General features: G+C 38.8%; 1 protein-coding gene across 5 annotated transcripts in view; it reads right to left on the bottom strand.

The window, feature by feature from the left end:
- Nucleotides 1–1,135: 1,135 nt before the first annotated feature.
- Nucleotides 1,136–27,346, bottom strand: part of pms1 (PMS1 homolog 1, mismatch repair system component) — a 45,548-nt gene continuing 19,337 nt past the window's right edge. Inside the window, exons 4-11 of one of the 5 annotated variants that reach the window (XM_061918565.1) lie at nt 23,226–23,348; nt 22,979–23,125; nt 22,074–22,858; nt 13,274–13,720; nt 12,975–13,105; nt 9,661–9,821; nt 9,489–9,579; nt 1,136–2,579 (exon numbers count right to left, since the gene is read on the bottom strand). In XM_061918565.1, coding sequence (XP_061774549.1) covers nt 2,368–2,579; nt 9,489–9,579; nt 9,661–9,821; nt 12,975–13,105; nt 13,274–13,720; nt 22,074–22,858; nt 22,979–23,125; nt 23,226–23,348 — 2,097 coding nt within the window. In that variant the 3' untranslated portion in view covers nt 1,136–2,367. Of the gene's footprint in view, nt 2,580–5,332; nt 9,580–9,660; nt 9,822–12,974; nt 13,106–13,273; nt 13,721–22,073; nt 22,859–22,978; nt 23,126–23,225; nt 23,349–27,346 lie in introns of those variants that run through there. The other 4 variants (XM_061918563.1, XM_061918561.1, XM_061918564.1 and 1 more) reach the window with 4 other exon arrangements.

The raw sequence follows: 27,346 nt of genomic DNA, 5'->3' as shown, positions 1-27,346 counted from the left end.
GAAAGACCACATGGTCCCCAGCAAAATAGCACTTCCTGGCTTTTAGCCGGAGCTTAGCTGCCTCAACCCGAGAGAAGACCTCCCCTACAACACTGAGGGGATCCTTGAATGACTTACTAAATATGAATTTATCATCAATATATACCATGCAGATATGTCATGGCAGCCCTTTCAAGACCAACTCCATAATCCGCTGTAATGTTGCTGGTGCATTTGTGAGCCCCATTGGCATAGATCTGAACTGATACACACATTGCTCAGTTGTAAAGGCTGTCTTCTCACGGTCTTCTTGCGCCATCTCCAAATGCCAGTAGCAATCCGAAAAGTCCAAGGTCCTGAACCTTTACAACACTCAGGCCACCAGTCTACACATCAGCACTCTCAGAATAATCCTTGTTTATGTCATCAAAATACTGATGTCTTGGGTCCAACATGTCGCTCACGAGCAGAGCCAGCTGGCTAGCAGAGAAAGTTTGCTAGTTATCCAAAGAGGGAAAGCACTTAAAATGCCAGGTACATACTCAGGACAATGCTGCCACCAATGTAGCGTCTTAGATGAATGGAGTTTAGAAAATACTCTTAAATAACAAAAAACACGGAACTGATTCTCGTTTGGAGCAAGTGTGCTTCCTGCTTTATTTTCCTTGGGGTTCCCACCACAACAACAACACTGTTGCCCGCTAATGACGTCAGTGCTGTGCTAACACTCTGACATCATTGAAGTGACAGAAATCTTTTAATCTAAGTGTTACAATACAATACTTTTCTTGTCCCATCATCAGTCATTCTGATTATTTACTTCGTCTAATGCAGTGTGATTGCAATAGTTAAATGACATGTCATGCCATTGTTATGCACACAAAGTAGTCACCAGTGATATACTGTAGAATGCTTAAGGTTTGACTTTTGGATCATTTTGAGTCTAATTTGTTTTTATTATAAATTGTGTCGTTTATCATTATGGTTGTCTTATAAGAGTAGACTATTAGATTCGGAGGAGTTTGATTCGAATATCAACCTGACAGTCAAAACATCGTACACTGAATAATAATAATACATTTTATTTGATATAGCAGGGTGTACCCCGCCTTCCGCCCGATTGTAGCTGAGATAGGCGCCAGCGCCCCCCGCGACCCCGAAAGGGAATAAGCGGTAGAAAATGGATGGATGGATGGATAGCACTTTTCTATAAACCCCCCTCCTTCTTGCGTGGGAGTGAGGCAAATGGACTACCACGGATTCCACCTGTAAGCGGGTCTGTTTGGAGGAATATCAGTGATAGGCCACATGCTGTCAGCTATGAGACCCGTCTATTACGTAGCATGCCATGCCACTGCGCGCCTCTGGTTGGCTTCGGCCCTGGTGAGGCTTGTCGGACATTGGGCCAGGTGTGCGACGTAAGGGTGTAGTATAGTTTGCTCGGGAAGGAAGGCTGTCTCACCGCTCCCCTCTGGCAAAGGTGATAATCTTTCCACAAGTTCAACTACGTAAACCTTGTTAAGTTTACTTCCTCTAGATCACAGATGTCAGACTCAAGGCCTGGGAGCCAGATCTGGCCCACTGTATTGTTTTAAATTATTTACGAATGCTTGGAAATAACGTACGTCAATAAAGCACTTCCTCCTGCCTGCTTAGTTCAATAAATTTTTGCAGAAAATGTACATGTGCTGCATGCAATTATGTCTTTTCGAAGGGTCATAATTTTTTTTATTTTTACATTTAAAACACTTCCTTGTTGTCTATGTAACATGCAATAGTGGTGCTTTGGTTAAACTTTTACATAGTTTAACAGACAATCTTCAAGCCATTTCCTGAGAATCTCTTTATGCGCCTTTTTGTGGGCGATCTCATTCACGTGACGAAGCTCTACACTAGGCCAGGGCCTCTACAACTATGTTTGCACCCCGTCAGCCATTTGTAGTTTACTGACAAATATAAGTTAGAATTTCATCTAGTTTGTGATTTCAAAATACCATGGGATGGTTTGCCCAATGCGTAAATCTAGTCAATACTGCCTCTGCATATATTCCATAAATGTTGTTTGGTAAATTAAAAATAAATACTTTGATATCTGCTTTTTAGTCTTTAATTTATATTCACTGTTACAAGCGGCCCACAAAGGGCAGCCGTAACTATTAAGTGGCTCAAAGAAAACGAGTTTAACACTCCTGCTCTAGACAGGCAAGTTTGATCGTGTTTTCTGCGCCGAAGCTAACTCCTCTGCGGCTGATTTGTAGACCTCACTAAGCTATCCAATCTCTGCTGTTTATTTAATTTCCTGAGTTTTTTGCCCTACACTTTTTGAGGTGGAATAAATAGTTGCAAATGAGCTGTGCTCTTGCAATAATACATGTAGCTACATGCTAGCTATACAAGCAAAAATACAGTCAAATAACTGGAGAAAATGTCTAACGAATCAGACTCAACAATGAAACTCCTTAGACAAACACAGCCCAGGAGCAGGCTGACCATCAGGAATACTGAGTTTTTCTGATAGGCAGAACAATATTGTGCTGATCGATGGGACGGTCGTTTTTTTTTTGCACTTTGCGGTCTTCGATAACTCCCAGTTTGGCCAGCTGCAGACAGAGAATCGTCAAAAAATTAAATGACAGGGCACGCTTTGCATTAAGTTTTGCAGCAAAATGATTCCCAGCCCTTTTCTATTCTGTCACCGCATGAACACAATATAACTCTGCATTTTGATGCAGAGTCTGCCAGGATTGTGCCAAAAACTAAAATTAGTGAAATAAAGTATACTGTCATAGTGTTGTCCATCCATCCATCCATTTTCTACCGCTTATTCCCTTTCGGGGTCGCAGGGGGTGCTGGCGCCTATCTCAGCTACAATCGGGCGGAAGGCGCGGTACACCCTGGACAAGTCGTCACCTCATTGCAGGGCCAACAGATAGACAGACAACATTCACACTCACATTTACACACTAGGGCCAATTTAGTGTTGCCAATCAACCTATCCCCAGGTGCATGTCTTTGGAGGTGGGAGGAAGCCGGAGTACCCGGAGGGAACCCACGCATTCACGGGGAGAACATGCAAACTCCACACAGAAAGATCCCGAGCCTGGATTTGAACCCAGGACTCCAGGACCTTCGTATTGTGAGGCAGACGCACTAACCCCTCTGCCACTGTGAAGCCCGTCATAGTGTTTTGTTATTTCTATTTAAATTTTTATTCATTAATATTTTATTAGATGTTGTAAATTTGCAATAAAAACACAAGATTAAACAATTTGTTTTCTATGCATTGATATTATTCAAAAACACATTTTTGTCTAAGTCAACCCAAGACAGCCTTATTTATTTTATTACCGGAGGGGAACGGTCACAATGCAGCCATTCTATAACTTGGCTATGTTGCGTCCGCTTGCCCGAAATTGTGACGGGCTCTGGATTACATATTCCAGTCTTTCCAGAGGAGGGGAAGTATGTAGCATCTGGATGTGGATCAGTGTATTTAGACTAGTCAAACAAGTCAGACTTTAGGTGTGAAGTGGGCCGAGGCACAGTACGATTAGTTTGAGTATCCTTTAATGTTACAGTATACCTGAGGTAAATAGTGTACAAAGTGGAGACACGTGGGCAGTTTAAAACAGTGGATGCATGCTATGTTCATACTGTAGCGGCATAACAGAAATGTGACACTGCTAGAAGATTTCTTGAAAAACCGTAACACCTTCCTGTTGGCCGTAATCTACGACAAAAACAAAGTACGACAGTCTAATTATCACCTCTAAATGTGCAACAAACCAATTTTCTATTCGTCACACGTTACTCTTACACCAACATTATCACCAGACCTATGTAAGCGTCAATATATACATTGATGTTGCAGAAAAACGACCATATGTTTTTTTAACCGATTTTCCGAACTCTAAAAGGGTAAATCTGGTGATTTAAACGCCTTACAATTGATAGCCTGTCGGAGCGAGGACCTTTCACCCGTGACGTCACAACATGAAGCGATCCGCCATTTTCTCAATCTTATTACATGCACCAAGTCGAATCAGCTCTGTTATTTTCCATTTTTTCGACTTTTTTCCCGTACCTTGGAGACATCATGCCTCGTCGGTGTGTTGTCGGAGGGTGTAACAACACGAACAGAGACAGATTCAAGTTGCACCCGTGGCCAAAAGATGCGAAAGTCCCTCGTTTGTTCCGCAGACTTTACCGACGACAGCTATGCTACGACAGAGATGGCAAGAATGTTTGGATGTCCTGCGACACTCAAAGCAGATGTATTTCCAACGATAAAGTCAGAAAAATGTGCAATATTGGAAAATAGACCACTGAACCACTGACCACTCACTAAGGTGAGTTTTGTTGATGTTATTGACTTACGTAGAGTGTGCTAATCAAACATATTTGGTCACGACATGACTGCAAGCTAATCGATGTTAACATGCTATTTAGGCTAGCTGTATGTACATATTGCATCAATATGCCTCATTTGTAGCTATATTTGCATCCAGCCTTTCCCTCCACCCACATTTAATGCCAAACAAACGCATACCAATCATTGGTTAGAAGGCGATCGCCGAATTCGTCCTCGCTTCCTCCCGTGCAACTGTCTGTCGTGATATGGCTCAATAGCATCAGTTTCTTCTTCAATTTCGTTTTCGCTACCTGCCTCCACACTCCAACCATCCGTTTCAATACATGCATAATCTGTTGAATCGCTTACGCCGCTGAAATCAGAGTCTGAATCCGAGCTAATATCGCTATACCTTTCTGTGCTATCCGCCATGTTTGTTTCTGTGTGAAGTGAAGTGAAGTGAATTATATTTATATAGCGCTTTTCTCTAGTGACTCAAAGCGCTTTACATAGTGAAACCCAATATCGAAGTTACATTTAAACCAGTGTGGGTGGCACTGGGAGCAGGTGGGTAAAGTGCCTTGCCCAAGGACACAACGGCAGTGACTAGGATGGCGGAAGCGGGAATCGAACCTGCAACCCTCAAGTTGCTGGCACGGCCACTCTACCAAACGAGCTATGCCGCCCGTGTGGTCACGCTTTGACATCACAGGATAATAGACGGGTGGATATTACGATGGTTAAAATCGGGCACTTTGAAGCCGTTTTTTGGGATATTGCGTGATGGGTAAAATTTTTAGAAAAACTTCGAAAAATAAAATACGCCACTGGGAACTGATTTTTATTGGTTTTAACCCTTCAGAAATTGTGATAATGTTCCCCTTTAAGTGCCTTCAATGTCCTTTGAAATATGGACACTCCAACATGAACAAACTTTGAAATAGTTGAAACAGTCACTGATTTGTGTTTTTATAATGAGCAATTAAATAAAAATGATACTAATTTCCAGTCATGCAAGTTTTAATTAATCTCAATAAACAGGTACAGCCCACAGAGAATGAGGATTTTAATTAGAAATGCATCAAATGTTGTTGGTCATGTCTAAATGGTTGATTACATGAAGTTGACAAAAATGAAATAAACAATATAAGCTCCTAAAATTCTGATCGTGTTAAATCCACTAAACGTACCCAAAATTTATGAAGGAAAAAAAATACATATTAATTAGACAAGTGAGTGGCCTGATCTGATCTTACCTGTAAGATATGTTTTCTTAGTGATGACAAAAGTGAAGGCAGCTCCATGCACAAAATGCACAAAGTACTGTGGCATTGGAAAGGAGGAAAGTCTTGAATTTGGTGAACTCTGTTGATTTTATACAGTCATTTTTGTCAGGAAAATATTTTCATCCATGTAAAGTATAAAAACTATGGTTACATTATTTTTATTTTTCATATTTCACAAATACTCTTCTTTGCATAAAATGGCATTACGCAAAATAAAAAAGAAGACATAGCTCTGTAATTAAAGGTGGAAGTCTGTTAAATAAAAACCCTGCCCAGTAGTCTTTAGGTCATCAGCTGTGTTAACCTTTACAAGCTTATTAATACTGTAACCATTTATTTCCCAATTATTATCACTGTTTCAAAGTCTACAAATATAAAGAAAAAACTAAATACAGTTGTACTTGTATAATTTGTTAATGATATGTTTTAAAAGGTCAGAGGAATACCAAATAACACAAAAATCAAAGCAATTTTTCCTATAGGAAATTATGTAAATCCAATCCATCCTCTTTGATGTCTATAAAATAAATAGGGTACCGTATTTTTCGAATTATAAATCGCTCCGGAGTATACGTCTTACCGGCCGAAAATTAAGGGAAAAAACATATACCTCGTACTGGAGTATAAATCGCATTTTTAGGGGGAATTTATTTGATAAAATCCAACACCAAGAATAGACTTTTGAAAGGCAATTTAAAATAAATAAAGAATAGTGAACAACAGGCTGAATAAGTGTACGTTATATGACGCATAAATAACCGACTGAGAACGTGCCTGGTATGTTAACGTAACATATTATGGTAAGAGTCATTCAAATAACTATAACATATAGAACATGCTATACGTTTACCAAACAATCTGTTACTCCTAATCGATAAATCCCATGAAATCTTCTTCCTCGATGTCGCTTCTAAACACCTCTGCCAACTCCAAAGGTATGTGCCGCTTCCTCTTGTCGTTTTCTGCTGCATACAGTATTTCACTACATTCAGCTTGTAATCTGCAGTACATGATTTTCTTTTCGGTCCAATTTTTGTTCAGCCCTTCTCAGTTTTTATAAGTTACCGCCAACGATGAAATGATCCATCTTAATAGCTACGGCAGTAGCATATAGCAGTTAGCATTCCATGACCCACAATGCACTTCTGCCATGACCATCCCCCGCCAAATTGTTATCGGTTGACGTGTATGTGACAATTGCTGATGTGTGTGTGACAATTGCTGACATTTTCTTCCTCTCTTCCACGACTGACATAAATAATATTATTTCATATTGTGTAATCTGCAGTACATGATTTCCTTTTCGGTGCCGTTTTTGTTCAGCCCTTCTCAGTTTTTATAAGTTAGCGCCAAAGATGAAATGATCCATTTTAATAGCTACGGCAGTAGCATATAGCAGTTAGCATTCCATGACCCACAATGCACTTCTGCCATGACCCCCCCCCCCCGCCAAATTCTTATTGGTTAACGTGTATGTGAGGATTGCTGACGTGTGTGAGGATTGCTGACATTTTCTTCGTCTCTTCCGCGAATGAGATAAATAATCTTATTTGATATTTTATGGTAATGTGTCAATAATTTCACACACAAGTCGCTCCGGAGTATATGTCGCAACCCCGGCCACACTATGAAAAAAAACGCAATTTATAGTCCGAAAAATACGGTACGTGTTTTATTGTGTCTTAATGACATTTTTGTTTTGTCATGTTGGACCATTGTGAAAATGGATTAGCCGCTAAACTCAAACGGAAAAAGCCGGCGATATTGTGGCCTTGGTTTGAGGGAACACAAGAGAAGGTAGGATAACGTATAATTTTCATCTAATATTGGCATGCGCATAACAACACCGACATGCAGTGATATAAATACAGCTCAATCAGCATTTTTATACAGCTCTGTATCAATCTGAGAGTAAGCAGGTATACCAAATGTTGTGACTGGAATATTCTATTATGTTAATGAACTTTATTTTTGACAGTGTCTCGAAAAAAATAGCAATGATGTTTGTTTTAAAAGGCAAACTAGAGTTGTTTTTAGAATTTTGCTTATCATTCACAATCCCTATGTGAGACAAGACCATATGTGTCTTTTTATGTAGTCTAATTCATAATATACGACTAATAATACAGCTAATGGGAGTAAAGTACTCTAAAAAACATCCAAAAACCGCCAACAATATCCTATTTACATCTTGTGACCTAAATATTAACCACGTTTTAGCAATATTATTATTATTATTATTATAAGCACTGATGACAAGGAAATACTTTTACCGGCGCCTTGGTCACAGAGAGGTAACTAGCCCATGCAGCTATTGACATACTAAGCCGGTGAGCTGCTGTATCGCCTCTGAGTTGGTAAAAGTTAATTCTTGATTTTCTATTACGTTTGTAGTTTGTATGTATTGTTTAGCAATAGTGCTACTTGTTGGATCTGCTCATCGCTTAGCTTGTGAAACGTATAGATCATATTTAGTATATTGTGGCTCAAAAATATAAGGTTCTGGATCATAATTTTTCTCATTTGATGTCATGAAGTCTGCCAAGCATAATAGTTACTGTTGTAAAAAGAAATAGCAAATATTGTGATGCATCTGTGAAATTAATCAATAAATCAATCAATCAATCAATAAATCAATGTTTATTTATATAGCCCTAAATCACAAATGTCTCAAAGGACTGTACAAACGACTACGACATCCTCGGAAGAACCCACGTAAGGGCAAAGAAAAATCACACCCACTGGGCAAGGAGAATTCACACCCAGTGGGACGCCAGTGGCAATGATGACTATGAGAACCTTGGAGATATGTTGTCATACGCGTAAAATGACCATAATACGTCAAAATTAAATGCTATTTATAATGTACCTGATACTACATAAGATATATGCTTAAAGGATGAATACAAAACGTTGATGGAGGTGTTTGGATGTTTTTAGAGTGCTTTATAGGCGGAATGCCGCGAATCCTATTACCTCCATTGTTAGCAGACTTTTGCCAGCGTTTATATTCGAGTTACAATGCATTAAAAAAAACATATGTGTTCTTGTCTCACATACGGATTGTAAATCATAGTAAAAACTACACAAAAGTGCAGGTCTCCTTTAAATCTATATATTCAAACAGTGTGCATTATCAAAAGATAAATTAGGATACTTTTTGAGAGGATGGCGGGTAGAAATCCTCCACAAACGATGTTGATATCAATCTTGCAGAAGTAGGTTATAAATGTGACTGTGCAGCAAAATGTATGCGAAATGTACACCAAAGCATAGCCAATACATATTATCTAGAACAAAAGCAAGTGTTTTAATGTAAATTAAAATGATCATAGATCCTTGAACATCACTTTTACCATTATTGAAAACTCTTGTCGGCAAAGACGGTGATGAGTGGGGAGAAAAGAGGGTAGAGCCACACTGACATTACCTTTGCACTCTGTTAGTTCTTTCTTTTTGAAAAGTTTGTCATTTACTTCCTCAAAATGCTGGCACTTACAACCTTTTTTTCTTTTATAATAATTATTTTACAGTCTTCTTTGTTTAGGCACTTGATTCACGGGCAAATGGACCAATTTGGCACCACAAATGTTTAGCTGTATGGTAACCGAGACGGCTTACAAAAACTGGATAAACCGTTTGGCTAAAATCTTAATTGGAAACCGAAACATAGATAGAGTGGGGTGTACGAAAACTTTTCACAAGGTGTGTTATGTTAAAATTACAGCTATTTAAACTAGTGGTATTGTGGCGTCATCGGTTTTATAATCCCAAAGGTTTTAGAAGAGACTTAATCTCCTGGTCAGTATGAGGGATTTCACACAGGAGTTGTAGAAATGGCCTTCCGTGGAAACAGATGTGGTTGTCCTCACCAAGTTGCTGTTCCATCCGTCGAAGGATGTCCTCCACATCCTCCCTTGATAAATGTGAAGGCATCTGCCGGGCAAGTCGAACAGCTTCACTCTGTACAGACAAGTCACAGTTCAGTGAATTAGTTCAATAGTAAAAAAAAAAAAACGGATAAGATTTAAACTTATCTCTTACTTGAAGGTAGTTGGAAACTTTCAGGGGCCGACACTCCTGGACAGTCTTGGCCTTCCTGTGATGCACTGCAGTCATGATCTCCCTGAGGTCCTCTACACCGAGGAAAGGTACGCAGTCTGCCAGTGCTGTCACTTCCAGATGTCTCTCAGGTGGCGTGACCACTGGCCAAAACAAGCAGAAAACAACGATTAATATGCTGCAGACGTAGACTCGATCTCCAGGAAATAATAATAAATAAATGCTATGATTTACAGTTTGACTAATGACTTAGTCAAAAAAGGAAGGGCCAAATGGAGTGTTAAATGACTAATAGAAGCCTCAGCAGATTGAAAGGAAGTGAAAAAAATACTACCTGTCATTTAAAGAGGAAATATCACAAATCATTTTGATTTATATTTGAGTAACAACTATTCCGAGATTTCATGCTCCAAATGCCGGTGTTAGGCACACACCTCCTGAGGCTGGCATAGCTGTAAATTATTAGAATTTTTCAAAGGGCAAACATTCTGATCACCTGCAAACCCACTGAGAGGTCATGCTGTCAGGCAAAGTGCCAATGTAGACTGTGGTTATCCAGTTCAGTAACAACTGGCATTTATGGGACCCTTTCCAAGAGAAAAGAAAAATAATCCTTATAATGAAGAAGAAATAAGTCTGTGCACGTTTCACAAGTTGTGTAATTGTGTATTATGTCTCATTTGGAATGGACGGATTTTTAAAACCTTTTTGCTAAGACGATGGCACTTGCAGATGATGCGGTTACTGGTTCTCTGTATTGGTGCATTTTCATCTGTCTTGTAAGTGTGCCGCTGTATGAATGTGGTCGTATAAGTGATCTCAGCAGCCTACTTCACAAAACCCTTACCGAAATTTGGTCAATCAGATATATGTTTCGAATAGAAATTACAAGCGAGTTGTATTCGTTTTACCACATCATAGATGACATCTACAGAGCTTTGAGCTCACAGTGGCTTGTCCCCAGATCGTGGAGAAGACAACGCCGGTCAGACATCGTAATCAAAACAGGGGTTTCAGAGCGGGCCTGTGAGCAAGGCTAGTGCCTAACTCGAGGTGAGAATACCCTGAATCAGGTTTACTCCAATCTGAACCGAGCCTACAAGACTGTTTCTCTACCCCATCTGAGCACATCTGACCACCAATTCCTGCTTTTTGTTCCTGCATGCATGACTGCTTCCATACCATGACACAGTCAGTGTTTTGTATTAGACACTGTACACACACCATATCTGTGGATAAGCGCAGCCGGGTCCATCTTCCCCAAAAACTGTGATTTACCTCAGAGGTTGAGACATTTCAAAAGGTTCAAAATGCTACCTTCCACTTGGGGGACACTGAGCAATACAGCAGGGCGATTTCTGACCTAAGGAGAGGCATCAATGCTGCTAATGTGGAGTATAGGAGGAAAAGTGGAGGCGCGCCTGAAGAACAAATACTCACGGCGGGTGTGGCAAAGCATCAAACACCTGACGAGCTACAAAAGTAACTCATCAGCAAGGAAGACTTGCTAGTAGAGGAACTCAATCACTTATTTGCCCATCCAGACCAGTCACAGATGCCCCATCTAACCTCTAGCCCTCCACGGTTCGTCCTCCAAAAACACCAGATAAGGCGGGTACTGAAGGCTAGGCCGCATGGCATACTGGGCAAGGTGCGCCGGGACTGTGCAGACCAGTTGGCTGAAGTACTAAAAGGGATATTAAATTCATCCCTGACACAAGCCCAAGTTCTGCCCTGTCTTAAGCAGGACACTGTCATCACATTCCTCATAAAAACAATCATAAAATACTTAAATGACTGCAGACCAGAGTCACTGATGTCTGTTGTTATGCAGTGTTTTGAAAGACTTGTTCTTTAATACATCTAAGTCTGCCTCCTCCAGAACTTTGAGCCACACCAGTTTGCCTACAGGCTAAACCGGTCCATGGAGGACACCATCGTCGCTGCTCTCCACACAGCTGTGTGACATCTGGAACTTCAGAATACCTATCTACGGATGCTGTTTGTCGACCACAGCTCGGCATACAATCCCATCCTCCACAACATCGTAGTGTAGAAGCTGAGCTTCCTGGATCTACGCCCCTTATCCGTTCCTAGATAAAAAAAAAATTCTGACCAACCAACCTCAGATTGTTAAGATGGGTCAACTATGCTCTCCAGACCTGTCAATCAGCACTGCCTTATCCTCAGGGCTGCGTGTTGAGCCCCTTCCTTGACCATATGTATGACTGCGTCCCTATTCATCCAAACTCAAACACTATCATCAAGTTCACAGACGACACCACAGTGGTGGAGCTGATCCTGGGGGTGATGAAACAGCCTGCAGAGAGGAAATACAGGTGCTGACAGGGTGGTCTACTAAGAACAACCTGAACACCACAAAGACCAAGAAGGTCATTGATTTTCGAAGACAGAGAGGTAAAATGCTCTACGTGTACTAAATGGAGCTTGTGTGGAGTGTGGCCTCCTTTAAGTTTGTGGGAACTTACATCTTGAAGGACCTCCAAAGACTACCAACACTTCAGCATTGGTCAAAAAGACACAGCAAAAACTCCACTTCCTTTTCATGCTGCAGAGGAACGAACTTGAGGAGAAACCGCAGGCATCTTTTTATCGGGCCACTATAGAGCCATTGCTGATGTACTACATAACTGGGTGGTTTTCTGCATGCTCTGCTGGAGACAGGAAGGCCTTGAAGAAGGTGACCAGGACAGCGTAGAAGATTATCAGGGGCCTTTGCCCTCCCTTGAGGACATTATTCAATATTGCTGCCACGAATCAGCGATATTGAAATATAAAGGTGCGTTTTTAAGAAAGTGAGTGTGATACAGTGCTGAGGAGAAGCGGATGATATTCATCAAGTTATAGATAAAAATCATCAAAAAAGCGACTTACTGAAGGAGTATGAAATTAGCATTTTACTGAAGCAAAGTCCTAACATCAGCGAAAGGATGTAAAATAATATCTAAATGGTGGACATGTATCGATGAAAATATGGAGAAGCTACTGATGGTGTATATAACTGACAAGCAGTTTGATATAAGTACCATAGAAGTCCGCTCTCTAAAGGTAAATGATGTACGGTATTATTACAATAAGTCAAAAAACTACTGTAGTTGTCCACGCTCATCCAACCCCAAAGTCAGGACTCAGACAATATACATTCACGGCCTCATAGTCAGAAAATATCTGTTTAAACAAATGCTCAGGGTGGTGTGGGGTTGCCGACTCCTGTTCTGTACAGTCATATGGCCTAGCTGAGAAATATAGCAAGGTATATATTTAAAAGATTTTACCTGGAGTGAGTCTGACTTTAAACCCATTGGCCACAAGTCTTGGGTCAGAGATGAACATCCCACCGTTCAGGTCTGGGTTTTGTTTCTCCATGTTGCATAAAGTCTCAATGTACTCTGTCCCCCCTAAACTTCTGCAGATGAGACAATGCATTCAGTTTATATTCAGCTATGTAGATGCAATGTGGCACAATACGATCTAGGATTACGATGTATTACTCCTGTTTGAAATAGCTGTACTAAAAGCATTGACAATAATTTAGGTTTGGTTAATTGCTAGTGAGAAGTGAGTGATATATTACCCTTCTGTTATATGTATAGTATTCTGCAGAGTGACTGCTGGCAGTATATTATTCTGTAGGAGTCTCTTAAACAGCAGGGTCTCCTGCACCCGAAATGGGTTTAACAACATGAGCCTCTGACCACATAAAATAACCCAGGCACTCTGAGAGGCCAGCCGGGCTACAAGACGGAGACCCTGTGGTGCTGCCCCAATCTTGGATGAGAGGCGCTGAAGCCGCAACCGCAGGCTTGACATGCAACAGGGGAAGGGCCTGGAAGGTTTTGGCGTTAGACTCTTCTGCTTCTTTTGGGGCTTTGCAGAGAAGAGCTCGTCTAGCAGCTGTTGGTTTGAGAGTGAAGCCTTGCGTTTGTAGCTCATCCGCTCTTTCAGGATTTCACTGTCTGCCAGTTTGGCGGTGCAGGTGCGCTTGTGGTTTTCCAGGTGTTTTTTTGCTTTCTCCTCATACCTGTAGAGTTCAGACATCCACAACACTAGTAATGATGAACATCCATATTTAAGATATTTCTACAAGCACTTTTCACACCGTGTGCGAGAGTAAAATTACTTCTTTTTTTAACTTATCTCATTTTATGCCATGATACATATTGTCTTAATTGGCATGGCTGCTGTCTCCTAAAAATATCACAGATGATTAAATATGATTATTTGTCATTTTTTTGTGTTTATAATTACAATAGTCAGAGTGCTTTCCACAGCGTGTTTTTTTAACAACCCATTTCCATAAATCTTTATATCTTAAGCATTAAGACTTAAAATAACACCCTATTATTCAATTATATAAACAGTTTGTGCGAATATATTTAAATTGCAAGAAGTGGTACATATTTTATCTTTTGCAGCAGTGTCACTGGCCAAAGTCAATCAGTACAAAATATATCATTTGGAAGTTTTACTCTGCATACAACTTATTTTTAGGCACTTATACTGTAGTTAGGAATGAAGTTGAATCACTTCAGTTGAATCGCTTGTTACTTTGACACGTCTGTTTTTTTCTTTAATCGTTAAAAAGTTAAGTGTTTATTTTTCCACATGTACTGTATATCAGCTAAGAATGTTAAAATATTAAGATTCTATTTTACTATAATATTATATTATAGGCTACATTATGTATGTCCCGATACAACTTTTTCACTTTGGTTACAACACAAAGATTGAAGCCTTCAGTATTGGCCGATACCGATATTGATCCGATACGAAATCAGAATGAATGAGTTTAGTTTCTTAAACTGGATCATATTAGTACATATTAGTTTAATTCTTTGCTTGATCCATTTTATAATTCAATTCAACATAGTGATGTACTTAAAGTCTTTAATGTTGTACATGCATACACATGTTATAAGTTACATTTTTTCCTAAAGTTATATTTTTCAGAATTTTTTTGAGAATAATTGTTGTACATTTTTGGGTAGCAGGTTATAGTTTGCATTGAGCATAACTTTAGCTGTTTGCAAAAGCACCAAATAATTGAATTTCAACATTTTTGATTCAATAAATAAAGGAATTGAATGTTCTTGATAGCCAGCATTAAATATTATTCTTTTCGACCTCTTTTGTAACACGGTTAGCGAATGAAGCATACTTTTTGTAGTTATTTCCTCATATTTCTACATAATAATTTAGATATGGTAACACTATTGAGCGGTAGAGAATATGGAGTGATTTTTAGTCCGGAAAATATTTATATTTATTTCATCATTATTTAAGTGTTTCCCGCAATAGTAGCTTATGTTGTATATATTTTTTTTTTTTACAGTATATGACATTTACAGTTAATTTTATGATCTATTATCACACCCAAAAATTTTATTTATTTTACCCTTTTAATGTCTACTTTGTCATTCTGTATTTGTGCTAGACTTTCTCTTTTGCTGTTACGGAATAGTGTTATTTTAGTTTTACTGAGTCAAGTATAGTCTGTTTTTGTCAATCATCTCTTTAATGTGTTAATGTCTTCTGTTATTTGTGTTAGCTTCTGCATGTTCTCTTCTGAACAAAATACAGTCCTATCGTCTGCAAATAGTACCAACTTTAAGTGTATTGTAATTTAACAAATGTCGTTAATAAAGAGATTGAACAATTTTGGTCCCAGTATAAATATCCGGGGAATGCTGCAAGATATAATTGGCAATGTAGAGGTATGTTCACCTGGCTTCACATATTGCTCCTTATTGGTGAAGTCGCTTCTTACGCAGTTCATGACCGCCCCTCCAATGCTATACTGTTTTAATTTGTTTGTCAAGATATTATGGTTAATTATGTTAAATACTTTGGTTAGGTCCGTAAACACTGCAGCTTCACACTGTTTACCACCTATTGCATTAGCAATCCCTGCTGTTATTGTGATGAATGCCATTGATTTTGAAATTTTAGCTGTGTATTCGTAATGGCTGTCTGTGAGTGTTACACTTGTTGTAAAACAATTTTTCAATTTGTCTCCAGGCTTATAAATTGGTATAACTTTTGCTACTTTCATTTTGTTTGTGAATTCGCCTGTTTTAAATGATAGGTTGCTGTTGTGCGTTGAATGTTCTAAAATCTATCTAATAAGCTTTTTTTTAATCAATTCCATATAAATTTCACTTTCTAATCAGTTGAGTGCAGTCTTAGCTGTAATATTCGTTCCTTCATATTCTTAGACGCTGGTTAGCTTTTTCTTCTATGTTTGTACTTATTTTCTGGATTTATAGATCTTTGTTCTAAGATATAGATCTAAGTTATATACATCCATCCATTTTCAACAGCTTGTCCCTTTCGGGGACGCGGGGGGTGCTAGAGCCTATCTCAGCTGCATTCGGGTGGAAGGCGGGGTACACACTGGACAAGTCGCCTTCTCATCGCAGGGCCAACACGGATAGACAGACAACATTCACACTCACATTCACACCCTCGGGCCAATTTAGTGTTGCCAATCAACCTATCCCCAGGTGCATGTTTTTGAAGATGGGAGGAAGCTGGAGTACCCGGAGGGAACCCACGCAATGTATTTTTATTGTTAAAAGCATTTTTGGGTCCCTTTGTCATCCAGAGTTGATTGTTTCTAACTAAAGTTGTTTCCATGGACAATGTTTGTTATAAAGCATCATGAAAGCATTAAAAAAGGTTTATATACATAATTGTCACTGTACACATTCAAAACTTTGTTCTGTCAGATCATTCTTAAAATCATTGATAGCATTGATAGTTTTCTCTGTGCTTAGTCTTCAAAGTGTCCTTTTGTTATCCATGTTCTTTTCCCTGTAGTTTCCGTCATAGGTTGTGAAAACGGGTAGATGATCACTGATGTCAGTTATTAGCAGACCACTTGTTGTATTATCAAAAAAAAAAGTAAAACTTTTATCAATAAGCGTGTTGTGAAAGTTCAAAACGCTTAGACAACAACAACGATGCTATTGATAATGCTGCAGTTTTTTTTGCAGGACTTATGTCTGCTGTCCTCTGTGAGAATGTTAATGTTTAATGTTCCTTATATCATCACAGAAATAATTTATCTCCGTTATTCTGTGCATGTAGACTTTCTATATTTGATTGTAGACATCTAATATCTAATGATTGACCATCTCCACATGATTGTAGACCTCTGATACCTAATTGTAGGTTTTGTATTATGTTAACCAACATTGTCATATTCGGGTCATCGGTTTCCTGAAATTTGTTCGTGAGCCCAGGCGTTTTGGGCGGGGAGTTTTGTTCCTTAGTGTGCGTTTCATAGTTGCTAAGCAGCCTACTGAAAGCTACAGGTGTGGTTAGCTTTGATGGCTAGCAGCTTACTTGTTAGTTCAATAATTATTGTACATTGCACCATGTCAGTCTGTCTTAGGATCACTTTGTGTGATCAGAATGCCTTGAAATTTGTCCAAACTTAAACGGCCTGATCGCTGAATAGCTTCGAGTTGCTCGGCTACCGCTTTGAGCTTGCGTTTTAACTCGTTAGCCCCCGGCTTGTGGCACCTACACTTTGCTTATTATAGAAAACTGTGCTTACGGCTGAGCAGAGTTTAAATCGGATATGTTAGCAAGCTGTCCTGTCGCTGTGCTGACAGTCAGGGGTCAGGAAAGCTCCAATTTTACTCAAAACAAGAGCAGAGCTTTTTTGTTTTGCACCCTCTCCCGATGACAGGTAGTGACCTTTCTTCTACTGTATTTCATTAAAGAAGAAGACTTCAAAATAACCATTTATGTAGTTATTTGAATAGTGGAACTCGTCATGAACAATATTTTTTGACATGTTTTGTTTTGATATAATTTATTAATGCAACACTAATATCAAAAACAAAATAGCATGCAGGAATAAATATTTCACTGTATAGTGGATGATTCTGAGACTAACTTTGTTTCCTGTTTTCCCCCCAAAATGACTCCATCCCTGTCTTACCTTCATTAATGTAAATCCTTTGACTCAGAGGGGGGCAAGGGTCAACTCTAACACTCATTACCTCCATCTGTTCAGTGCCAAATCTGTTCTTGACTAGCCAACTATGTGTCACTCATTCAATTTTAGATGAACAAAAACAACTGTGTGAACATGAACACGAGGCATTTAACTTTTAAGTAAGAATATAAATTCCTATTAAACCAATTTGTCCTGTCAAGCTACACTATTGCATTTGCTACAATGAGAACAGTCTAAAAGTATTATATGCTAAAAAAAAATAAAATAAAATGTGAGACAAGATTATTTATAGTAATAATAATATTCAGTTAATAGTGTGGAATTTATATAGACTATACCTCAGTGACAATTTTGTCTCAACTAGTTTGTAGTCTAAAGGAGTGATTCTCAAATAGAAAAAATTGGGTCGCATTTTGCATGGGTATTAAACAGCTATTTAAAAATTACCTATAACATGTATTTCAGCTGTCCCTCGCCACTTCGCACGTCCAATTATGCAGCTTCACTCTATCACGGTTTTATAATATATACAATGATTTTCAAATCCTTTTCAGTCTATTCAATTGAATGGAGTGCAAAGATATGATACTTAACGTTTGAACTGGAAAACTTTATTTTTTGCAAACATTAGCTCATTTAGAATTTGATGCTTATTTGGAACATCCCACAGATGAACAGGCTAATTGGGAACAGTTGGGTGCCATGATAGGGCTTCCATGAAATGCTCGGTCATTCAAAAACATGGATAGCGCGAGGGTCACCACTTTGTGAACAAATGCGTGAGCAAATTGTCGAACAGTTTAAATACAACATTTCTCAACGAGCTATTGCAAAGAAATTAGGGATTTCACCATCTACGGTCTGTAGTATCATCAAAAGGTTCAGAGAATCTGGAGAAATCACTGCACGTAAGCGATGATATTATAGACCTTCGATCCTTCAGGCGGTACTGCATCAAAAAGCGGCAGCGTGTAAAGGATATCACCACATGTGGTCAAGAACACTTCAGAAAACCACTGTCAGTAACCACAGTTTGTCCCTAAATATGTAAGTGCCAGTTAAAACTCTAGTATGCAAAGTGAAAGCCATTATCAACAACACCCAAAAACGCCGCCGGCTTTGCTGGGCCGAGCTAATCAAAGATGGACAGATGCAAAGTGGAAAACTGTTCTGTGGTCTAATGAGTCCACATTGCAAATAGTTTTTGGAAACTATGGACATCGTGTCCTCTGGAAAAAAAGAAGAAAAGAACCATCCGGATTGTTATAGGCGCAAAGTTCAAAAGCCAGCCTCTGTGATGGTAAGGTGGTGTATTAGTGCCCAAGGCATGGGAAACTTTCAGCATTAATGGTGCCTTCACAGATGTGTAAAGTACATACAGGTTTTGGAGCAACATATGTTGCCTTCCAAGCCCACGTTTATTTCAAGAAGACAATGCCAAGCCACGTGTTACAACAGCGTGACTTCATAGTAAAAGAGTGCGGATACTAGACTTGCCTGCCTGTAGTCCAAAACTATCTCCCATTGAAAATGTGTGGCGCAATTTGAAACCTAAAATACCATAAAGGAGACCCTAAACTGTTGAACAACTTAAGCTGTACATCAAGCAAGAATGGGAAAGAATTCCACCTGAAAAGCTTCAAAAATTGGTCTTCTCAGTTCCGAAACGTTTACAGAGTTTTGTAACACGAGTGGTAACAATGCCACTGTGCCAACTTGCTTGCCATGTGTTGCTGCCATTAAATTCTAAGTTAATGATTGTTTGCAAAAAAAAAAAAAAAGTTTCTTGGTTCGAACATTAAATATCTTGTATTTGCAGTCTCTTCAATTGAATGTAAGTTGAAAAGGATTTGCAAATCATTTGGCGGTTTTGGGGTGCACACGCACGAACACGCGCACATGCACATAATATAATATTAATATATTTGTGCTGTCAAATTATATTTTTAATCAAATTATCATGAATAGTTTGTGTTAATGTATCTAAATTCTCAGTTCATTAGTACACAATTTATTATTCTTTTTTGGCACATCTACGGCAATTAAGAATGAAGTTTGATCACCTCAGGAATATCCTTACTTTAACACCTCTTTGGTGTGGGAGTTTTTTTTGCTTATTTGTTTTATTAAAACGTTTTTTTTTCTAAATGTATACAAGTTAAGAATGTTAAAATATTACTTAGGCAATCATATAAGGGGTTTCCCGATACAACTTTTTCACTTCAGAAACACAGAGAATGCAGCCTTCAGTATTGGCCAATACTGATATTGAACCGATAAAAGATCAGAATGAATCATACAGAGGCTTCAAAAAATGTGTGCAAGCTCGCGCACAAATACATGAACCTTATGATTTGATGCTTCGAGATTAAAGGGGAACTACACTTTTTCGAAATTTTGCCTATCATTCACAATCCTTCTGAAAGACAAGCACACATACTATTAACATATACTACATATATTTCTTTTTTCATGCATTTTAACTAATAAAAAAATGCAATCAAATTTCCGCTTACAATGGAGCCTATGGGAGCCGCCCTATTCTGCCTATATAGAGCAGTAATATTTACATATTTTTCAAATTTTAAGCATAAGGTCATTCATTTAAAAAACGCATCACAGCGTCTGCTTTTTCCTTCTACAACACTACTGATTACTGCACAGTGCAGACATGAAAGCCATCAGACAAAATAAAAAAAACACCTATTGTACAATTTCTAATGTCACTAGGATGCCAACTGATAGGATGTTGATGTATTCCCATTTTGGAGGAAGAAAGGGGGGTGGAACGAACCGGCATTTCGGGTCTATTTAACCATTTTCAAGTCTAAATTGGCTGTCAAAGTTGACCAACTTGTCGGATTATGTGCTCAACCTTCTACTATTAAGGTGAAAAACATTATTTATAATCCAGAATAAAATTCCACAAGCTCTGAGAAAGCAGCTCACCATCTGATGATGTCATCACAGCCACACAAGCTAGTTACCTCTCTGTGATCACTGCACCGCTATAAATTGTTAGTCCGTGTTAGCACTTGTTATACCAATATCACTAATACTTGGCTAATATTTAATTAAATGTAAATGGAGTATTGTTGGTAGTTTTTGGATGGTTATTTAGAGGGCTCTATAAGCGCAAAAGAGGACCTCCCGGTGACTCCATTTTAAGCAGACTTTTATTTACGAGTTAGAATGCTTTTTAAAAAAAATCCATCAGTCTTTTTGTTTCTTATAGTGATTGTGAACAATGGGCAATTTTTTTGAAGGTGCAGTTCCTTTTTATCACAAGTATTAAACATTCTAACAACATTTACAGTATAGGTCAGAAAACAGGAAAATCATCATAACTTCCATTTATAGGGGATCTGCCTTTTTTTGGAATTTTGCCTATCAGTATGAAAAACATGACGACGAATGTATATTTTTTAAATTTAATCTAACTTGTGAATAAAAGTCCGCCTACAAGTAGAGCTAATGGGAGGTCTCCTATTCAGCCTATAAAACCCAATAAAAAAACATCCAAAAAGCGCCAACAATAGACCATTTACATTTCATGACTTGAATATCAACCAAGTATTAGTGCTATTACTATAAGCACTAACGCAGACAAACTATTTATGGTGCCGCCATGATAACTAGCTTGCGTGCCAATGTTGATCAGCTGCTTCTTTGTTTCCTTGCTCGTCAAACTTAATTCTAGATCATAAATCAAGCTTTTCACCTGGATAGTAGGAGAACGAGGATGTATTTCAAGAAGTTGGTACACATTGACAGCCGATTTAGACTCAGAATGGTGATAACGACACGTAAACGCGCTTTGGTCCACCCCCCTTTTCTTTGCGAGGATTATAAAGACATTCTTCATTTAAAAATAGGACTATAGCAAGATTAGTCGCCATCCTAATGACAATAGGCATTTCACAGTAAGTGATGTTTTATTATGATTGTTGGCTGTCATGAAGTCTGCATTGAGCAGAAATCAGTGATGTAGAGGGAAAAAAATTAAACTTTATGCTTTTTTAAAATTATTGCACCACATATGCTTAAAATTATTAAAATACGTAAATATTAAATTTTATTAGTAATTTGCCCGTTACTACATTACATATATACTTAAATGTTTGGATGCTTTAAAGGTATTTTATAAGCAGAATAGAGCAACACCCATATGCTGCATTGTAAGCAGACTATTGATCGCATTTATTTAATATTTAGCATGCATGAAAGAAAACAATGAAAACTTGTTCTTGTCTTTTCTTGATTGTGAATGATATGCAAAATTCCCAAAAAAGTACAGTTTCCTTTTCAATGTCAAATTCCAAACATCTCTCAGTTCTACTATCAGGAAGTGGGGAAAAAACAATACAAAAGATGAAAATTAAAAAGAAAGAGAACGTGAACTTACTTCTTACGGTCTTGCTCAGCAGAATTTTTCCATCTCTCATTAACAGCGAGGCTGATCTCCTGCAGGCTGGCAGTAGGTTTCTCTTTAAGAATCTCAACTCGGGTATCCTTCTCAAAAAGGGCGACAGGTGACAGTGGCGTTTTCATTGTACGATTACTGATCAGGTCAAAAGCTGTCAGAGCTGTCCGCTTTTCTGTTATAACATTGACCATCTTTTTGTTGTTGCTGCTCTGAGCCTTAAGCTTATCTTTGTCAGTGTGACTCAGCGCAAAAGGTAAATGAATTTTAATGGGTTGCAGAGGTTCTCCTGATACTGGGTCTATAAAAGCTGTGCCCCTGCACCAGTCTTCAGCTACTATATGGGGTTTACTTGAGTCTGCACTTAATACTGGATTTTCCTCACAACTTGGCAAATATGCTGCATCATCACAACTAAGTAAGAAATTAGACTCTAGTCCACCAGGAATTTGGTTGACAATCCAGTCCTCCGCTACAGAGGAGGAAGAGCTGCAGTCTGAGGCCTGTCTGTGTGGTAAAAGATGTTCATTCACTGCAGCGTCACACTGTTTAAGTGGATCTTTGAAACTGCTACTTGCTGCAGCCTCTAATGGAGCAACACTGTTTGTTGCACTTCTCGTTTTCAAAATCTCATCATTCAGTTGTAAAGTTCCAGTCTTAAGCGTTGGTGAAAGAAATGTTTCAGAGCTGCACCGCTCCTTTGGAGAGACCCTTCCAGGCTGATAGAGAGAAACTAGCAAAGCTTCCAATGCAATCAGCAAAGCTTCCTAAATGCAAACAGAAAACCGAAACATATTTTTTAATGCACACAAAGCAAATTGTATTTTTCTTAAAATAACAAAAACTATTTTAAAATGTTGTTTTAAATTTAGAGTTATCCCAAATACCTTGTCATGGAGAAGAACCTGGGTCTTATCAGGTGTTAGATTAACATCCACTGAAGAAGGTGAAACTGTGATTTTAAGCATTAGAATTGGGTATCGACTTTGTGCTGACTCTTCCATGTACTGCGCAGTGTAGTGTTGACGTAGCTTCTGATGACCAATCAAACAATTCATCAGTCATAAATTAAAAACTAATGCTATTTGAACGAATTACACTCAAAGCTTAATTTTTTTGCATGAAAAAGTGTACCTTAATTATGTCTTTTTGGTGGACAGGCCGGTTGTTGACGAATATGAAGGTTTTATCTGGAACAGAAGTGCTTGTAGAAGAGTAGTCTGCTCCTGGCTTTGGAAAAAATCCTTCTAAAAATATCTGAGGATGATACAAAAAAAAACTGTTATCAAGAAAGTACAAAACAAAAGTAAAAATGTGCTATTGCATTATCAGACAGGGTAGCGTGGTTGACCCAGACCTCCAAATGCACAGCTGGGTGTGCACTGCTACTAGGAGTGTGTCATCTTCGGCACCTCAAGAATCAATTATATTGTGAGTCGGGTAGCTCAGATTCTATAAATACGAAATATTAAAATATGATCTACAACATGCTTAGTTCTCCTGATGTATATTATCTAGAGATTACAATATACCTATTACACAAACATACTTACAGCTAAGTATTTTTACAAAGACACTGTTCTCTTTTTCCCCATATTTACCACCACAGAACCAAGTAGATAGTGGATACTATTCTAAACATGGACTCATTACAACTACACAAGTGCAACTGTTTTTCAGATATGTAGAGCTGCTCCAAATTATCCACTACGGGGCAAAAAAGAAAGATTTGAGTGAAAGCCTTTTTGTAAAGGAAAGAACGTGCTGCTCTTTTGGCTCTCCCCTCCTCCCTCTCTGTTTATCGCTTTTTTGCCAACGCAAGTCTTAACTTAAAGGTAAAAGTTATGTTAAATGTTAATTTATCAATTTAATTAATGTTCCATTGATTTCTGCATGTAAAAATACCGTGTTGAAATTTTTACACTGTCAAAAGCACATACCATGAATAAATAGCAGTTAGTACATGTGATAGGTGTCAGCCTAACTCCCCCAAAGGTGACCCTATCAGAATCAGCAGCAAAAATTCCTGATCAGAACAGTAGAGTGCAGTATATGATTTTATATATAAAATGTTTTCAAAACTACAAATAGTGTTCTGGGGTTTTTTTTGTTTGTTTTTTTAACTCTGGCTTTTTTGTAGGGGCCAGTGTAACCACCTTTCGTTTAAATGCCAAATAATATATTGTATATTTATATTATATTTGCAAAACTTGGCTGCAATGTATTTTGCAATACGGAATTCAGGCCATATTGCCTACCCCTTCTCTCAACTAAAAATATGATACTCCACTATCTGATACCCTGATGATGCATTACTTTTCCTACAGAATTCACTATCCTCTCTTTCAAGGACACTTATAGATGTGTTTTCTCCAAACTACTCAATTAAGTTGACCAAATCAGTTGCAGACCTGCCAACTTTGAAGTCATTTTATGACTACTCATCACCCCTACACACACACCCTAAAGCTGTTCTCTTGAGCTAAAATTGATGACGCTACATAAAATTGAACAATATAACTAAAAACGCCATAACGAATGCACGCTTGTAAGATATTATGAGAGCTATTAATGTTCGACATATTCCAGGTGGTGAATAACCATGCTTATTTTTTTCCTCCAGATGGACTTGGCCTCATTATTTGCAATGCTTGCTGAAAACGTCAATAAATGAACTGCTGTTTCGGGTTGGGGCACACATGTTTCATGCTTGTTCTGCTCATTAGGGTCACTTTATGGGAGAACAAATGTCAACTTGTGCCCCGAATGGAGGCAGGTATAAGTAATCATTCCAAAATTTGTCACGTTTTGTTTCACAGCAATGCAACGCTCCATGAACAACACCCTGGTAAAAATGTCAAGCTGGTTTGCTTGATCAGTACATTTTGTCTTGAGGAAAAAATAAAAAAAAACAGCTCTTTAATTACTCCAGGGAGTCATAAGAAAAGGTGGAAGGTTATTTTCATATCTGGGCACCAATGTGCAGCAGCAAAATAACAATAACAAAGAGAAAAATGAAAGAAACAAGGTGAAAAGGGCTGCTCTACATCTGTCCAACTAGATTAGTTAAAAGCAGCAGGTACAAAGCGCTTGTCACCTACCTTGACCAAGCGGAAAGTTACGACTCAACACTAATTCAATTACAATCAGCACAACAAAGCTTAGCTAACAAAAATCCCTAACTCTTTATCAGGAAAGAACTAGAGGGAAATGAGCGAGGAAATAGTTGGCCAGCTACCAACTGACCACATCAGCTGGCCTGAAAACAAGTCGGTATTCTGTAAGAGGCTATCAGCTGAGCTTATGATCTACAGTAAAAGGAGCATATTGTTATTTTATCTGCAAAAAAATTAAGACTTTGAATGTAGTTTTAACAAATAAATGACATGCTAGAAGAAGCAAAAAATATATGCTCTGCCAAGTTATACAGTGTCAGTTACTTTCAGTGCATGATTCTGACATATTGTATGCTAACAAATCGATTTATTTAACAAGACAGGTTACAATCAGAACAAACCTCACAAGGTGATTGCACGTGTGCTTTTAGAATATAGACATAGGAGTGCTGAAAATACATCAGACCATACATCGCACATTGCATCATATCTGTCTGCGTTGCTGTCATGCAAATATAAGCAGACTAAAGGCTGGAATATACTCTTGCATCACGTAGCTTGCGTCCCCTCTGACGGCGTCTTGTTTGATTTATAGTTCTGCTGTGGGGGGATGGCACCAAAATTGTAATTCTCTTCCAAAACACTAAAGGGCAGTATCTACAGAAGGAGCAACCACAGCAGTCGTTGACTAGTTACTGAGTTTCCTGCTTGTAAAGAGTGACAACAACCACAACATCGACATCTTTGTCTACACTGGAACTAATCATTCAGAATCACCACTTTACTAATGGATGTTTTGGGGGCAGCATGGCGTAGTGGGTAGAGCGGCCGTGCCAGAAACCTGAGGGTTGCAGGTTCGCTTCCCACCTATTGACATCCAAATCGCTGCCGTTGTGTCCTTGGGCAGGACACTTCACCCTTACCTCCCCGGTGCCGCTCACACTGATGAATGAATGATTGGTGGTGGTCGGAGGTGCCGTAGGCGCAACTTGGCAGCCACGCTTCCATCAGTCTACCCCAGGGCAGCTGTGGCTACAGATGTAACTTACCACCACCAGGTGTGAATGAATGATGGGTTCCCACTTCTCTGTGAGCGCTTTGAGTATCTAACAATAGAAAAGCGCTATATAAATCAAATCCATTATTGTTATTATTATTTTACTTATAAACCAGAGGAAAATACTTTCATGAATATCCCATCCATCCATTTTCTACCGCTTATTCCCTTTCGGGGTCGCTGGCGCCTATCTCAGCTACAATCGGGCGGAAGGCGGGGTACACCTTGGACAAGGATTTCCAAGGAAAAGTGTGAAACTCTAATTAACTCAACGCCCAGAGCGTTAAGGTAGTGCTGGAAAATAATGGTGGACATGAGGTGTCCTAAAATAGTCGACGATTTGAAAATTCAATTCAAAAGGGGTCTGATTCGCTTCTCAACCTTGCAGTCGAATCATGATCCTTCCACTGCGGCCAAAAATAGCCCCTGGGCTACACTTTGGACTCCCCTACTCTGGATAATCCAATTTGAAGAGCCAAATCCAAGGACCTCACCAAATTATCCAATCTCTGACGTATTTATTTATCTTAGTGTTTTAAAATTGGACTAAGGGCCTGCAGGATCTACTAGTATTCAAATATAACGTGCTTAACAGTGTGTGCATACAATAGAAATGGGTGTACTAGTGGGTGCATTGTGTGTGATCTACTAACACTGCATGTACAATTGAAAAGTTGTGCAGACTGCCTTGTTTAAGTAAGGTTTTTGCTGTACTACACTGATTTCACCACATGGCACTTGATCATCTACTGTCCATTTATGTTAAAATGCGCCTACCTGTGGTGTTTTGCTTTGTTTACAAACAAGCAGCAGGCATGTACCACATTTGTTTGGGCATTTTAGAAGCAGCCCTACGGTGCATCCAAGATGGAAAACATTTCCCCGCCCCCTTTTTTAGCATGGTGAAGGTGCACTCATGGGAGAGGCTGGTACTAATGCGTATGTGCGCCCTAGAGTGCTGAAGCAAGCAAATGCATATTGCAAAAAGTTTTTTTTATCACTTCTGACATATGTTAAGTAATATACATTTTATATGAAAAAAAGAACCGCCATCCGTAGCCAGTTTATAACTTCACTGATAT

The sequence above is a fragment of the Nerophis ophidion genome, linkage group LG13 (genome assembly GCF_033978795.1).
Source record: "Nerophis ophidion isolate RoL-2023_Sa linkage group LG13, RoL_Noph_v1.0, whole genome shotgun sequence".
Classification (NCBI taxonomy): Eukaryota; Metazoa; Chordata; class Actinopteri; order Syngnathiformes; family Syngnathidae; genus Nerophis; species Nerophis ophidion.
This window is presented reverse-complemented; position numbering and strand designations above follow the sequence as displayed.